Source organism: Cupressus sempervirens, chromosome 8 (assembly GCF_028749045.1).
Source record: "Cupressus sempervirens isolate cs-2001-9-10 chromosome 8, ASM2874904v1, whole genome shotgun sequence".
Lineage (NCBI taxonomy): Eukaryota > Viridiplantae > Streptophyta > Pinopsida > Cupressales > Cupressaceae > Cupressus > Cupressus sempervirens.
Window position 1 is genome coordinate 706,830,409 of NC_143125.1, and position 16,691 is coordinate 706,847,099.

General features: G+C 36.8%; 1 protein-coding gene across 1 annotated transcript; it reads left to right on the forward strand.

Moving 5' to 3' along the window:
- Positions 1 to 1,333: 1,333 nt before the first annotated feature.
- On the forward strand, positions 1,334 to 16,241 carry LOC149544391 (flocculation protein). Its single transcript, XM_089798828.1, has 5 exons — positions 1,334 to 3,199; positions 4,657 to 4,772; positions 13,405 to 13,648; positions 13,756 to 15,369; positions 15,492 to 16,241. Exons 1-5 carry the CDS (start codon positions 2,384 to 2,386, stop codon positions 15,816 to 15,818), a joined length of 3,117 nt encoding a protein of 1,038 aa, XP_089654954.1. The 5' UTR covers positions 1,334 to 2,383; the 3' UTR covers positions 15,819 to 16,241.
- Positions 16,242 to 16,691: the final 450 nt, after the last annotated feature.

Genomic DNA, 16,691 nt, shown 5'->3' on the forward strand with positions numbered 1-16,691 from the left:
GTAAATGGGAATACAAAATCCACATGCTAATTCCAATTGGGCCCATTGAATAGATTAGAAATTTTAAGAGTGATATGATATGATATGATAGATTTTAATGACATCCACGAGACTAAAGTAGTCTATGGGACCCATGCAATCGCCCGAGTTAGGAGCCAAACTAGTCAGTTGCAAAGTTTTGGTTAACTTGTCTCTTCTTTTCTGAATTTTGATAATCAAATCCGCTGTTCTCTTCACTTGATCTTCCTCAAATAAATAGTTGAAGTCCTTGTTCTGCAGATTTTTTGTATAATCAGATCTGATGTCGTTGTAAGCCAAGCATTCCATGACAAAGTGTTGCTCTGTCTCCACTGTTCCCATATTGCAGAATAAACATGTTCTGTCTGCCCACTCTTCCTTTGTAACTTGCCATCTACCAGTTTCACATCGCAGCTGATGTGAACTAGTTCTAATTTGTGCCATCAACATTTTTGCTTTCTAGTTAATAGGTGCCCTTATATAGGCCTTTTCATCATGACTAGAAGTGGGATTAAATTCTTTAATGTAATAAGATTTTTTCCTCCCTATGTGTCTTGTCCACAGAATATTGTGAAATTTTTCATTGACAAACTTTTTTATTTCTTTAATGTTATCCGGGCAAGCTTGGATGTTGATATCCCATTTTTGCATCCATTTGTCATTTTGTTTCATCCATGTGCTTTTCCGCCTCACAAGTTTTTCCTCTATTACCAACTTGGGCCAACGATGTGTTTCTAGACCTTGGGTTTTCTTTAAATAGCTTAGCATTCAGATCAATGCGACGGCTTCTAATGGAAAGGAACCCACCTCCGCCAAAAGAATTTCATACGGAACTGTGGTCTTGACTTTAAGATTGCATGTGATAAAGTGTTTTTGAATTTTTTCTACTTGCCGCCATTTCTGTTTGGACATACCAATTCCTTTCAATTCGAACAACCAAATAGACCCTAAAGTTGAATGCTTTCACATCAAAGACACGTTTCACCTTCTCAAGAAGGGCTAGCCATATATCTCTTTCAACATAATTCTTTCTATTATGCACCCATTGAAATACCATACATACAAGCCATACAGAACTAATGAAATTTCAGATTCCATCATCCCCATCGGATCATCTTATAGGCCAATAACGACAGACAGGGAGGCCCCACATGAAACAGACTCGCGGTCCCGTGGGGACCAGCGGGCGCGTGGGTCCCACGACCCGAAACTCAAGACAGCCATGAGCACGAAATGAGTGGGACCTACCCTCTCCACGGACGTCAGAAATCATTTCGATCAAGTTATTTATTACTTATTCCGTCAGAAATATCTTCAGTTAGGGCTTTTTTGATACGTCACCGACCTCAAGGCAGGAGAGACGAGCGAAGTTTAAAATGCCTACGATCACCAAACCCTCGTTCTGTACAGAATTTATTTGAAACAGTGTATTGCAGGAGCATATTTTTGCTTGAAATCGTTTAAAGCTCGCAGATCCCGTGTTTAGTATAAGGGTTTAGGAATTGCCGCTCTTTTAAGCTTCATTGTGGCGGTTTTTGAGCTGTCTTCTGATCTCCACAGCGTATTCTTGAATTCTATTGCAGGGATTATCTTAATCTTGAGTTTCTCAGTTGCGGAGAGGATTTCTTCTCGGAAGAAGGTTCTGGATCGGTGTTTTTTTGGTTTGGTTGAAACTTCTTTTTCGCTGAAATTTTAGGTTCGGTGGCTTCCTTCTGCCAAAACCGACCCTTGGCGCCAATTGCCGTTGTGGTTGGATTTTTTTTCAAAGGAATTGCTCTGGATCGAATATTCTCCAGCGAAAACTGATTTCCGCTCTTAAAATTTAGTTCTCCAGCTTTCCGTGAAAATTACGGCATACTCGGCTTCAGTTAGCATTGGTGGCTGATTTTCTCTGTTAAGGACGACTGCTGACTGAAGATTTTCCGGCGAAAAGTGAGTTTCATTTAAAATTTCTGCGCGGCGGCTTTCATCTGCAGAATTCTGACAAATTTTGCTTCAGCTATTGCCGGGAACTAATTTTGTCTAATTTTCTCGCGTGGAATTGAATTTGGTTTGCAAATTTAATGTGTGCCGCCTTCTCCAGAAAATTCGACGGATTTGGTCTCAATTATCACCATCGAAGTTAAATTAGCGTCAAGTTCCTAATCTATGTTGGAAAGTAGTTCGTTTTTTGAAAAATTCTGTCCAGTTGGCTTCATTTCAATTTTGACGTAGTCGGTTAAGGCCATCGCTGAAGTTCTGTCGGGGGACGTGTTTCGGCAATATCAGGTCAAAATATTGTTGTCGCAGGGTTTTTAGAGGGTTTTGTTCAAGAAAATTTGCTGTTAGAAAGTCTCAAGGGTTTTCAGCAGGAGAAATTCTCAGTATGCCTCATCGGAATAGAGAAATAGCCTATTCTAAGGAGGACGAAGCAGAATCGGGGCAAACTGAGGGTTCGGCCTCAGAGGCTGAAGGTTCAGAGCGAATGAGAGGGAGAAACATCACGAAAATTTCAAGGGAGGAACAAATTTTTAAGATCGGCCATATATCCGAAAATTCGTGTGCTGTCTCAGTTTCTTGCACAACAAGTGTCTTGGACGAACCGAATTGCTCCATTGTAAACTGTATTCCTACGCATTTGACGTCTGTCATTGATTTCTCTGGTTCGACAGCTTGCAGTACCAATTATGTACGTGAGGGTGGAATTCTGGTCAAAGCAGCAGCAGTTGCTTTGCAAGTTCCATCGTCGCCTCTGCTCGAGTCATCGCTTAATGGGTCTGCTGTTGTGACATCATCTAGGGCTTTCTTTCCACCGCTTGGAAATGCGGAATCAAGATTGTCCAATGGAGCTTTTGGTAGCTGTGCTGTTGCTTCGTCTGTTGTGGAATGTCCAGTGCCCGCGGATCCCAGATTAGACCGTAGTCGTGGGCAGAATGGTGAGAACAGTGTTGAAGCACAGGTTAGTAATGGATCGAGGCGTGTTAGTATTGCCCAGAGACTCTCAAGATTGTTCCAGGGGACAGAAGATGAGGATCTTTTTCTTCGGCAGTCTGAAGGTGAGAATGAAATGTTACAATGGCTTCAAGCTTTAGATTTCCAAGTGATGGGGGCCTGCCGTGCAGACGAGAGACTGAGACCAATGCTACAACTCAACGTATCTTGCAGTGGTGCTGATGACCGTCTTCTAGCTCAGCTCAGCCAGGTTAGAGCGATTCTTGCAAGCCAACTTCAATTTTAATGACATTAATATAATTAAAAAATAATAAGATTAATAACGATAAGACCACCACGATGAACGATACATCAGTATTTACCACGATGAACGATACATTAGTATCCTGACTTATTTTAAGATTCTCATCACAGTTATAAATTTAAGCTAAATTTGGTGAACTTTGAAAGGTTGGGCACTCGACCAACACAGGGCGTAAGCCTAGCCAATAAATCCCTTGTTCTATCTCCCTAGCAGAACTCCAGCTGATCAACTGTGTGGACATCTTTTTACTTCTCCATTCAGTCAGTTTCTATGTTATAGTTGCTGATCGAGCTAAATGCATCTGAAATGGGAGCTCACTTTGCCTGACGTTTCACTTCTTTTTTGGGCTGCACTTTGGGGGAAACGTAGAGGCTAATGTCAATTACTGGTTAATCACAAAAATGTTTACCATTTGGAGTGAGAGGAAGTTATTCTAGAAGATAATCATTATTCATTTCAATGGGAGGAAGTTATGCTAAAAGACAAACATTAGTCATTTTAATAAACTTCTAATATATAAGCATTTTATAGGAAATAACATCCCTTAAAAGCTCAACATTTGTTACAAGGTCAAACTCGTACCAAATTGGTGTCTGACTTGGATTGTACACAAAATATTACCATAATCTTATATTTACCCTCGTGGCTATGTTAAGTTTTTAGTCTCGGTACAATATGATCATTTCTTGTTGATTAATATAAACTTCTAGTTCAAATTGGTGGTCGTGTAGGTTTTAAATTTGTACTCGTCCTGTGGTTGTGCATGTCATAGTAGACAGGCTAGATAGTTGATGAATAGCTTTTGATACTAAATTGTAAAATATGCAGGGCTTTATGATAGTGGTCAAATGTTCTGTGATTCTAATGGTACTTGTGCACCAAAACATCTAAACAATTTTTTGTTGTCAATTATCTGCTAATGTGTGTACCTGATGATATGGTGTTCCGTCTAATAAAATGTATTGTAATATTTTTTTAGCAAATCTCATCAGTAATGTAGGGAGCATGGCTACATGCTTCCGCTGCTAGACAGAACCTAATCCAATAGGAGAACAGGTTGAGGAATAAAATGTATATTTCTAGGTTGTGAACGTCCTTGCCAAATAAAATTGCTAATCAACCATCTTATTTGCTGTTCTGCTTATATTTATTCAAGCATAAAACAGAACCCCCCTGCTAGACAGTGGCTAATGTAATAAGAGAACAGCTTGAGGAATAAAATGTTCATTTCTAGATTGTGAATATCCTGCCATTCCTGCCATCGAAAATTGCTAATCAACCTTCTTATTTGTTGTTCTGCTTGTATATATCTAGGCTTAAAAGTTAAAACAGAAGCTATTTATATTTGAGGACTTAAATTATTGTAAATTCTATATAAAATATGTTTTGGCTTTATTGTGCAGCATTTCAAGGCACGCGAGCTTGGGATGCTGGTGCGTTGCCTCTGTGTTCCACTGGTTTCAATCAGGGTGGGAAAAGTTGCCAAACAAGGCCATTTATTATGCCCAACTTCTTCTAGGTATGTATTCTGATCTCCTGAAAAATAAATGGTACTTGCTTTTACTTGAAATGAGTAAGTTTTTAATTTCAAAGTGTTAAATATAGCCCAGAAAATAGAGATAAACAACAACAAAGCAAACCAAATCAGATACAAGGAACACACAGAAATACCTTGGGAAAACCCTTCGAGAATGAAGGGGAAAACCCAGCCACACAACAAATATGTTTTATTGATCATGAAATGTTCAAGTGTACAATATCCTTTGCTTGATGCAAATATATAACAATAGCAGAGACTCTTCACATTGTAACTGAAAGGTCTCTTGAGATTCCCATAACTCCCATAAATAATAAAAACTCTTTGAATATTCATGTCTCAATGCATGAGAATGACACATATCATTTACATTTAATATTACAAATTAAACGTAAGTGTCCTTTTCAGCTGAAGATAATAATAACGGTAATAATGTCCAGATTTTGAAAGATAAAGATCTCTATCGTAGCTACAAACTTTAACACTTCTTCTTAGCAAGAGAGAGATCTTTAGCTGAACAATCACACAAAGCTGCAACCAAAAAATGTCAATGATAGATTCTGATCTTATGAATTCAAAACATAATTCATGGAGTTACTCAACATGAAAATTTATAACAATTACTCATATTCATAGAATCACTCGACATGAAAACCTATAACAATTACTCATATTCATGGAATCACTCAATATGAAAAGATTTGTAAGAATCATAGCTAAGCCTTTAATCACGGACTCTCTCAACGTGAATTGTCATGCAAACTCTCAACATGACATCCAACTCCCGTCACGGATTTTCTCAATATGATGACATCATGGACTCTCTCAACATGATGTTCACTATTGCATGGTGAAAGAGTTATCATAGCTGATCTTACAATCTCATTTATTCACACAAGAATAAAAATAAGCATAAAAACAAGACTTAGTTCCATTTAAGTCTCAAATTGTACAAATACCATAAGCATCACAAGCATATATGAGAGTGAAGGGGATTCCATAAACACTACCTCTTAACTATGAAGCCTCCCTTTGAAGCACAAGCTCCCTCTGAGATTTGTATCTGAATGCAATAATGCATCTTTAACAATATCTCCATCTCAATTAAAGCAACCTATTGCTTTTCTTGTTGCATCCCGCAACAATGAGAGATTAAAGATCAATCACTATTTATAATCAACATTTATAAATACTGAATGGTAACCACTCTAATTTTTGACTATAATAGAACTTCAAAAAATTATAAGCAATTCATGTAATACTTATCTCTGCAACTTGTACCCATGCAGAGTTTACACATATCAAGATAAAGTTCACTCATTATGAGGATGAAACAGCAATCGAGAGCCAAATAATACACATGATTCCATGTCATCACAGATGGACACAAAGGATGAGATGCTTAAAACTTGATGAGCTTTAACAAAAAAAAAAAATTCCCTCATCAAATCCAACACACAAAACTAAGAGGCAATTATCACAGCCCTTTTGTGTTATGTCCCCTTTTTAGCATTCATAGCATGATGTTGTCGTTAGCCTATTTCCCCACGGTCCCGTAGGCTAACTAGGACATTAAAGGGGCTTAGAAGCCATTTGGCTTAGATAGTTTTAGTTGCAGGTCTTTTTGAGGGGTTTTGAGGCAACTTTGAGCATACTTACTATTTATAGTAAGTCATCTTGCGCATGGGTGGACGTCCAGTGGCAACGGTATGTCGATGGTAATTGTTTAAAATCGACAAGAAGACTTGTTTATCATCGACAAGATTTGTTATGCATTGATAAAGCTATTTTATAAAGTTAAATCTAAATATTTAACTTTATTAATGCATAGACTATAGTTTGTGGGAAATATTTAAATTAAAAGTCCCTTTTATTTTATAACACATTGGAGACATAAGTTACATAAAGGGAGTTATGTTTTATCTCACATTGAAAAAACAAAAGATGGAGCTCTTGTGAGAACACTATAAAAGAAATGGAAGAGCTTCTTTTATGCATGGTTGGAAATATCAAAGAAATTGGAGAATTTATGTCTCAATAATTTGAAAGATGAAATCCCTTCAAGCTGAAAATCTTGACGCCATTGAAAGATATGGTCTTGAGATTCAACAGGGTAGCAATCCGAAAAAGCAGAAACGAAAAAGCAGTCCGAAAAAGCAGGCGGAAAAAGCGGAATCGAAAAAGCAGGCGGAAAAAGCGGAACCGAAAAAGCAGGCCGAAAAAGCAGTTCGAAAAAGTAAAGTAAAAGGGGCAACATTGAAGGAAAATTATTACAGCCATCTACAACTAGGTTCCCTTGTTAGTATTGTTTTTTTTAGGGTATTATAAGTTTTAGCTGTAAGTGTGCATTATACCAGCGTTGTCATTTTGGTAATCCATGTAAATGCCAAAGTTTTGGCCATATTTCATGAGCATTGTATTAGAAATTTGATTGCAATCAAAAAGATAATAGTTGCCGGTGTCATTTAAGCAATTCAATCTCATTATTTATCAGCTAGATAGTTTGCATACCAACTGCTTGCAAAAATGCCAGTTGGCTGTAGGTGTTCTTTTTTCATGCTTAGATCATAATATATGCACTGAATATTGTCAAAATTAGGAGCACACTCATGTTAGGTCATTGTGTAGTTCATTGTAATCATCTATCACTAGATTCCTATTGATGCAAATTGGAAAAAAGTCATTTAAAGCAAGCTGAAATACTATATCACTCATATGTCTCTTGCATGTGAATTGTTTGACAAAATTCTTTGAGCCTTCAATCAGCATCTTTGAGAGCAGATTTGAGGAGGGTTATTACAGTGGTATCAGAGCTTGCTTGCAAAGTGTTTGACGAAATGTCAAACAACTGAAGTATAAAGATTTTTGGTGTTTGAAGAAGTTATAACCTATTGGGGTTATTACATTTTGCTCCTTCTGTTCTAAATCTGCACATGCAATATTAATTCTTCAAATTCTAATTGATGTGGCTCTTTATGAGACTGTCAAGACATGTGTCTTTCCATACCCTATGAATACAACTTTTTTGCCTCTACCATCGGGAATGAGCCGATACAAGACTCTTTCTCACTTTTACTTTTGAACAATATGAGATTTGCTCCTCTAACCAAACTGCATGCTCTGTTTGATTCAGATATCTAGTTCTCTGTGAGAAGAAACTGCTTTATGGAAATCTGCTTCCTCTAGCGACATTATATGTGACACAACTGGGCTCTCTCTCTACATGATGCAAAAGAAATTACTAAGAAGCACCACTCAATACACCATTCAGAGTATTCGCAACTAGATTTTAAACTCCTCCTGCTATTCCTTCACACTGTACAATGCAAATGCAAACACATGGTAATATCAACTGAACCAATGATCATAAAGATACTTAAAAATGTGAACCCAAAAAAAACCGATTATGATGAAGGAATAAAATCTGCTTGCAGAAAGCTGTTAAATATATTAATCAAAATGCATGAGCATAATCAAGATGCCTTTCAACCACAAAAGCCCTGTTACGAAGTGATACAACTGTTCATGAAAAGATAACAGAGGCAAAAGAAACCACTATTCTTTGCCAGCACAAAGTGTTACTTTTTCTGATAGACGGGTCTTGGATGATTAATTGCGATTCATTGACATCCCGGGGAATTCGCTCATCGAACCTTCTCTGTTATCTCCTTCATGACCACATTTTAATTTCAAGAGCGTGATTCGATGCATATGATTGTGTCCTCTGCATTATCATTTGCTATAATACTAAGCAACGTCGGAGTGCTAGACAAGGGCTCAGGTTTAGATTCACAATAAATTTAAAATGAAGGCATGCAAAATAAAAACTACAGCTCACTGGTTCAACGCCCAACTATAAAGGAAGAGGCGGCGGTGACAGTAGAATCACGACTCTGCATCGTCTATGACCTTCCAAAATGTTAAACTGTAACCCACTGACGAGGAGTAGGTCCTTGCATCAGAACAATATCACATCCGATTTACTCTTCACCATGGAATCAAATACTCTAACACTTGCATATTGCCGATCGAATAGATACATAAGATATAGAACCAAACAAACTTCTTTATTGCTGATAGCAATATCACAATTATTTATTGCTGTCATCTAAACCTAGCTCTGATACCATGTTAAATATGGCTCAGAAAATAGAGATAAACAACAAGGCAAACCAAATTAGATACAAGGAACACAAAGAAATACCTTGGGAAAACCCTTCGAGAATGAAGGGAAAAACCCAGCCACACAACAAATATATTTTATTGATCATGAAATGTTCAAGTGTACAATATCCTTTGCTTGATGCAAATATGTAACAATAGGAGAGACTCTTCACATTGTAATTGTAAGGTCTCTTGAGAATCCCATAACTCCTATAATTAATAATAACTCTTCGAATATTCATGCCTTAATGGATGAGAATGACACATATCATTTTCATTTAATATTACAAATTAAACTTAAGTGTCCTTTTCAGCTGAAGATAATAATAACGGTAATAAAGTCCAGATTTTGAGAGATAAAGATCTCTATCGTAGCTACAAACTTCAACACAAAGATGGTGGAAATGAGTCATCTTTGTTTTCTCTTATTCCAATTGTTTATACAACGTTTCAAATAAAAAGAAATAATAAACACCTTATCAGATTATGGTGGCTGGCTTGGCTTTGTTTACTGTTCCCATTTGTTTATTAAATGTTTGAAATATACAGATTTTAGTTATATTGATCCATGTATTTGTTGTAAGGGAAAAAATTCATGGGATCACACTATTATGGTAGTGGCAAATTGTTCTCTAGATAGGTTTGTAAAGTAGATTGTCTGCTTGATTTTGGGTTGGATCATACTCGTGTGTTTATGATACAGAGTTAAATATCATGTCTAAGAAAAATAAAAACTGATCATATATTAATGTGATTCTGGTCTGTATCCAGCTTTTGTTTATATATTTTTGATAATTTTGGTTCTAAAATGGGTACTCTTTCAGTAATGGCTTTGTGTGTCCTAAATGTTGCTTTTGATGAACCTCCTTTCCATGCTTGCTTGACTGAAACTTTTCCCAATAAAGTGCTCATACAGTCTACTTATCCTTTAAAAGTAAAAGCAATATCTAGTTTAATCATGAATGTGAATATTTTTGCTACTAAAATGACTATACTTCTTGTGTCAATTTATCCTGCAATGGGAGTTGGTAGTATATATTGTTATAAATTTTTAAGCTATATGGTAAGGGAAATGGCTGTATGTGTTATTACATAATACAAATGTAACAGTGGGTTTGATCAATTTAATCTCTGCGTTTTTTGTAAGAAAACATCTCCCAAGGTTCACCACAGCAAAGGCTAGGCTATCCATACTTGCTTTAAATAAAATCTGAAATATGGATAGGAGATGATGCTATTGATGGAACTCTTTAAGGGAATGAGTATTTAAAGTCTAGTTGATAAATTTTTGTAGCTTCTGTAATCTCAGTGCAGAAATGGAAAAATGATGAAAGTTGCCTTGAACTATTTAATCATTTAACTCAACAGACAAAATGCATGAATTTAATTTCTACCTTAGTCAACTTTTTGAAGCATCTCTTGTTCGAATATGCTCTCATGGTCAGAACTTTAGGGGTTATATCGCATTAATGATTTTCCTTATTGTAGTAATGGGTGTAACTGGTTGGTTAAGGAGGGTTAGCATTTCATTGATCTTCAAAACATGCTTGAAAAATCTCAGTGGTTTTTGTGGAATGTGGCATACTTGCCTTTAACTTCTTGATTGTGCATGTGACGATCACCATGAATTTTCTTTCATGCTCAGCTAGAGTTTTTTTCACCTAAGCTCATTATTGTATATCAAGAATTCTCAGGATCATTACTCAATTGCTCATCTTTTAGGGAGCTTAAATGTAGCAATATTCTGTTGTGTCATTGATATTTTTGCAAAATTTCTATTTGACCATTTATCTGTGTCAATTGTCAACCTCAAATGGTTCAAGTTTTGACTATAACACAGATTTTTAAGTAGATACAAAATGGTTGCATCTTCTTTTGTACAGATTGATGGTTTAAAGTGTTCAGAGTCATGGTCTAGTGGTATGGAAGGAGCAATTTCCATGGTGATGACCCTAGTTCTGATTTGATTGTGCTTGCTCTTCCACTCATTATGCGGCTTTTGTGAGTTCTGGAGTGAACTTTGAAAGAGTAGAAACCTCTTGGACTGCAACTCTACCCTGGGTGTGTTATTTCGCCTCCGGTATGTATTGTTTTCTATTTGCCTAGCAAATAAATGGCCACTTAAAACAAAGATCATTGAGTAATTTGACATGTTTTGTTAGACAGTTATGATATGTTCCCTCTGTTAGGTAGCACAAATGACATCAATGAGATTAAATTGAGAATATTATACAACCTTTGGCCTTGAAATTCCAACTGGACATACATGATAAATTTTAGGTTAGTATGTTAACATAGTGGCACATAATTGATATTTAACATCTATTATGATGTAACATGCAAAACATTATGCCTTTACATAAAATTAAATTATTTTTTATTATAAATATATAAAAACCAATTTGATTATACTTCATAATTTCAAAATTTTAGAATGCTTAGATTTTTTTTAATGATTGTATAGTGCAAGTAAATTAAGACATTCTGTGGTCTGTTTCTATGGATTAATGTTCTCCCGTTCCTACCTATGTAAATTGGTAGCTCAGCTAGTGTCTAGGACAGAACTAATCTGTCAATGGCTGGAGAACATCAGAGCTATAGCCACTCAGGGTATTTGATCTCCTAATTTATTACCTTTCTAGTTGTGGTACCTGTGAGAGTTGGCTGAGTGTATCTTATCTGAGAATATTTAGCACTGGTGAAATACATAGAAATATATGAATGCAGCACTGAATTAATATATTGTAAATTGTCTTCGAGCAGCCCTGCTTATGAGCTTAATGTTGGGGACTTGATTGCCTAGGATCTTGACAAGTATTAAAATTTGTAACAATAATTTAACATGTGGACCTGGGACAAGACTTGAGGAAGAAGGTCTGATATCTCAGGCTTTCTTTAACTTTGACAGGAATGACAGTGAATTGGTTTACTAAATCCACATAGATGCCAATCTGGGTCTGTTACTTGTTGACCGGATTAACCTCATCTTTAATGTAAGTTGCTTGTATTCAAGCTTTCAACTCATGTTGCTGTGGGATGCTTGGAAAATAGATTTTTTATTTACATAGATAGAATGATTTCATTAAACTGTACTTTTCTAGAATGGTTTCGTTAAACTGTACCTATTTAAAATGCCATAAGGGTCCGTTTGGTTCGTGGAATTTAAAAAATCGGGATTTCTACAAACCTTGGTTTAGCCAAATCAAGGTTTTGCAAATCTTCATTCCGATTTTTGGGATTTTACTTCAACCATTTGTTTCACTCGGAAGATGCATGTGAAGACACATTTTTATGTTTAAGCTTGGAGTTGAAGGCAAATTTCAAAAAGCAGTCCAATCTATTGTTTTTACACTCCTTAAAAAACATAACCAGGTTTTGATTTTCAATTCCTACTTGCTAGTAGGAAGTTGAAAAACTTGGTTTTGAGGCAAAATTGGAAGTCTGTTATGCTAATTCCATTTTGCCAATTTTGAAACGAACACAAAAATTTTCAAATCCGGATTTTGAAAAAACCAATTTTGAAAAAGCCAATTCCTGTCATCTTCCATGGACCAAACGGACCCTATGTTTATTGTCCGTATCCTGGCAAGTTTCTGTGTGATTGGAACAAATATCTTACCATCTACAGGATACTGTTGTAGAATTTTGACCATATTTAAAACCTGTAACAATAATTTAAGTCAGGGACTGACTTGAGGAAGGAAGTCTGATGTTTCAGGCTTTCTTGAACTTTGATAGGAATGGGAGTGAATTGGTTTACTAAATCTACATAGATATGATCTGTGTCTGCTGCTAGCTGACTGGATTAATTTAGTCCTTAATATAAGTTACTTGTATTCAACTAATGTTTCTGTAGGATGCTTGGAAAATAGATAAATATCTTACCATTCATAGGATTCTGTTACGCTTGGAAGTTTTTTTGTGTCTTAAGCCCAGGGCTGTAGTTTCCTGGCATTTTTGGTTGAATGGGTTTTATTTTGTCTTTGGAAATGAAGTTTTTTGCCTTCATTTTGTGGAAGCATGCAATGTTATTGTGTAATGGACACCAAATTTGGAGCGAGTTAAAAACAAAAAAAACCTTTCTTTTTCTTCATCAAATTTCAATTGTCAATGCACCATTGTGTTTTGAGCTCAACTGAACTTATTGAAATCACCTTCAATTTTATTTGTTTGCTGAAGGCTTTTATGGCTTACATAGTTTGTACTGAGTATAGCCTTTTTGTTGATCGTACTTCAGAGGTCATCTAAGTCTGACATTGTTATAAACAAAAAATGCCTTTCTGTTTCTTCATCAAAATTCTATCGCCAACACACCATTGCGTGTCTATTCTGAGCTTAACTGAATTTAATAATTTATGGAGTTTACCTTCAATTTTATCTGTTTTCTGAAGGCTTTTGTGGCATACATAGTTTGTACTGAGTTTAGCCTTTTTGTTTGATTGTACTGCAGAGGACATCTAAGTCTGACATTGTTACCTTGCTCTGATCTGCGCCTTTCATTTGTTGGAGATAATGGTGGTGTGGAGAGGTTAGCTATCTTGAGTCCTGGAAATGAGAACTCAAATGTGGCTGTTGAAGAAATTACTGCAGATGTTTCTAGAAGATCATTTTTGCTGAGGTTACCTGGGGGAAAGGTAGCATATTTTTGGCAGTCTGAAAAATCCAAATTGGTTGGAGATGAGCTGCTTTCAAAGGTAAAGTTTGTCAATTATATTTTTAAAACATTATGGATAACGTTTTGGATACAGATATGTTACAATTTTTGTGCTTATGGTGCTAACAGATTGACTTTTCTTTGCAGATGAAAGATCTTCTTGGACGTAGGCCTTCTCTCGCCCAGCTTACTGGAATTCGTGAGTCACGGCTTGATTCATTTGCAACATATCTTCGCACCTCTTTACTTGGATCAGCAAGTTCTTCTGCCCAACAAGGCCCAGTTTCATCTTTGCGCAATTCTAACAGGGCAAGCTCTACAACAGCACTCCCTGGACCTAGTAATTCTAGTGATGGATCTGCTCCTTTTCTAATGCCTTCACAGCGCTTTAGACTTGGTTTAAGTCAACCAATAATGCACGGGCGGTTACATTCAGGCAACCAAGGCAGCCTTAGTCCAAGGGCTGGTGCTTTTAAAGATGCAGCAATAAGAAATGTTTCAAGCATGAGAGTTGTTAGCTCAACCAGGGAGAAACTTAAACGACGGATGGATGGTCATAGCAGCATTTCTATAGTTGGTACTCCAAGCATTCCTGCAGTACAGGTGCTACTCAATTTGGAGAATTGTAATGCTAATCTTACTGATTTAGAGAGGCCCGAGCTTTCACAGTCTGTTGCAGTTCCAACTTCAGCCAAAGTAACAAATCAGAATTTTGGGAATGTCCGAGGTGCGGAGCATGGAACTCCTTTGCCACGATGGTATCATGACTTGCCTATAAATAATAGAAGTGGCTCATCTGAGCAACATTCTCTGTCTGTTGGCGAATCAACATTTGATCCCTTTGCATTTCATTTGCCAGTCTCATCTCGCGTGCCCATTGCAAACTCTTCCATATTTGCACCACATTATTGCCCATGCCCTTTGCGGCCATCCTCTTTACAATATACAATAACCACTCCTTTTCTGCCATCCTTGTCAACAGAAGCTGTAAGTTTACCCCCAGCAACTTCTTACTTCTCTGTTGGTTCCACTTCTGCTTTTATCCCACCGTTGCCTTTAGATTTACATAATGTTAGTTTCTCTCCAATCTCACTACCTGTTCCTTCATTAGTTAATATTCCAACTCCATTGCAGACTTCAAATTTACCATCTTTCTTGAGTGATCCAATTGTCAGGGTCCCACTGCCTGTTTCTTCATTTGTAACTGTTCCTACACCACAACAGATGTCAACCTTCACTCCTTTTTTCTCGGATCCAATTGTACACATTCCAGTGATAGACTTTGACACCACAGGACAGGGTTATCTTGTAAGTGCAGGCCCAGCAATCTCATCAGCTATATCACCAATACTTCCTGGTCTGCTGAGTACACTTATTCCTGAATCAGGTCCCTTGGATGAGAAGGAAGCCACCAGCACATTGCAATTGTTGTCAAGATTAGGGTTTTCATCCCCTTGGAGAGGTTCTGAAGGTGAAAACTGTGAAACAAACTTCAAGTTGGGCTTTTCTGCAAGTACAGTTAGAGCAGGTACATCTTCATGGCCTTTGAACCAGCATCAAAACGGAGCAGAAGTTTCTTATAGCTGTTTGGATAGTCAAATGAATCATGGAGAAACAAATTCTTATAATTGCTGTGGTGTTAGACCAAGCAATCCAGGTATTCAAGACTATGTACGCTATGGTATATCAGCTCAGCACAGTCGACCTCTAGTTGGGATGGCACCTGCTTTTTTAGCAAGCTCTAATTTGTCCTGTATATTTGTAAGTAATAAATACTTTGCATACTTGATAGCTATTTAAAAAAAATTATAGTCACATCAACAATGTAATCTGTGATTTGTTGAGAATCCAAGATTGAATGTCTGTGGTTGCTATATTTGCAGGATATATGTCAAGATGGAAAACCTAAAGTAACTACTTTAGTTACTGGAAGTCGAGGGCTGTATGGTGGTTCACTGGATCCAGTGGCCTCATCAGCATTGCGGGCTGGAATTAATCAGATACCTGCAATCCACAGTGATACAAATTTGAATTGTCTTGTGAGAAATAATATGATTGGAACACAAAAAAAGGACAGTTTAGTACTATTAGAGGATTCCTTTGCTGAGACAGAAATTTCCAAGATAGAGGAAATCGATAAGGAAGACAGTCTGTCGCGATTAGATGCAAGTTCAAGGACACAGAGAACAGACAAAGAAGACTTCAGCTAAAAGTGACCAAGGAGGAAACAGACAAGGAAGACCTCTGCTGGAAGTGACCAAAAGGAGGAGGAAACAGTAAAGGAAGACTACAAATGATAATGATTTTACTGTGTAAAGTAATGAAAGGCGAGCAGCACTTTCCCTTGTGAAGACAAGACTGTACTGTATCATTTTGAAAGTTACTTGTAGATAAGTTCTAAATAATTAATATGATTTTAATGACCACCCCATTTATATGGCCCGGAAGTTTTGATGAATCAAGAAGCTCGATTGTACAGGCATCTAATTTGTTTCTGGCCTCTCCAAACTTTCGACGTGTAATGGCCAATGCAACCCGTGGAAGGATATATTGTTATGGAATGTTATCGTATTTGTGGATTGCATGTTTTTGATATTTTGGAAGACTATATATGTATGAGATATTAACAACTATTGACAAGATTTTCATCTGCCTGTCCTGTTAGTGCTTCTGCGGCAGATTCTTTTTGTTATTACTTGATCTCTGATAGTTTTCATAGTCACTCAATGCTCTTGAATATAAATCTTGTTTCAAGTATTTAGCAGGCGGCGTTATTGTTAGAATTACTCCATCATTCCTTCCAAATATTCATTGATTCCTTCATCAAAATTATACAGCGAAGCCATCAAATAAGTCCAATTTACGAATAGTGTGCAAATAATTTATAAAATGACTTGATAAATAACAATCAATTTTTATTTAATTGATGCACTTAACTGAAGATTGAGAGAAACCATTGAGGTTTGTAAGGCCAAACAATTCCTTAGGAATGCTTATTGGAAAAACTTCGTGGGCACGACTGTGGTCTCAAGCCTGGTGCTTAGTCATGACAAATTAAGATGGATACAAGTACCTAGTACCTC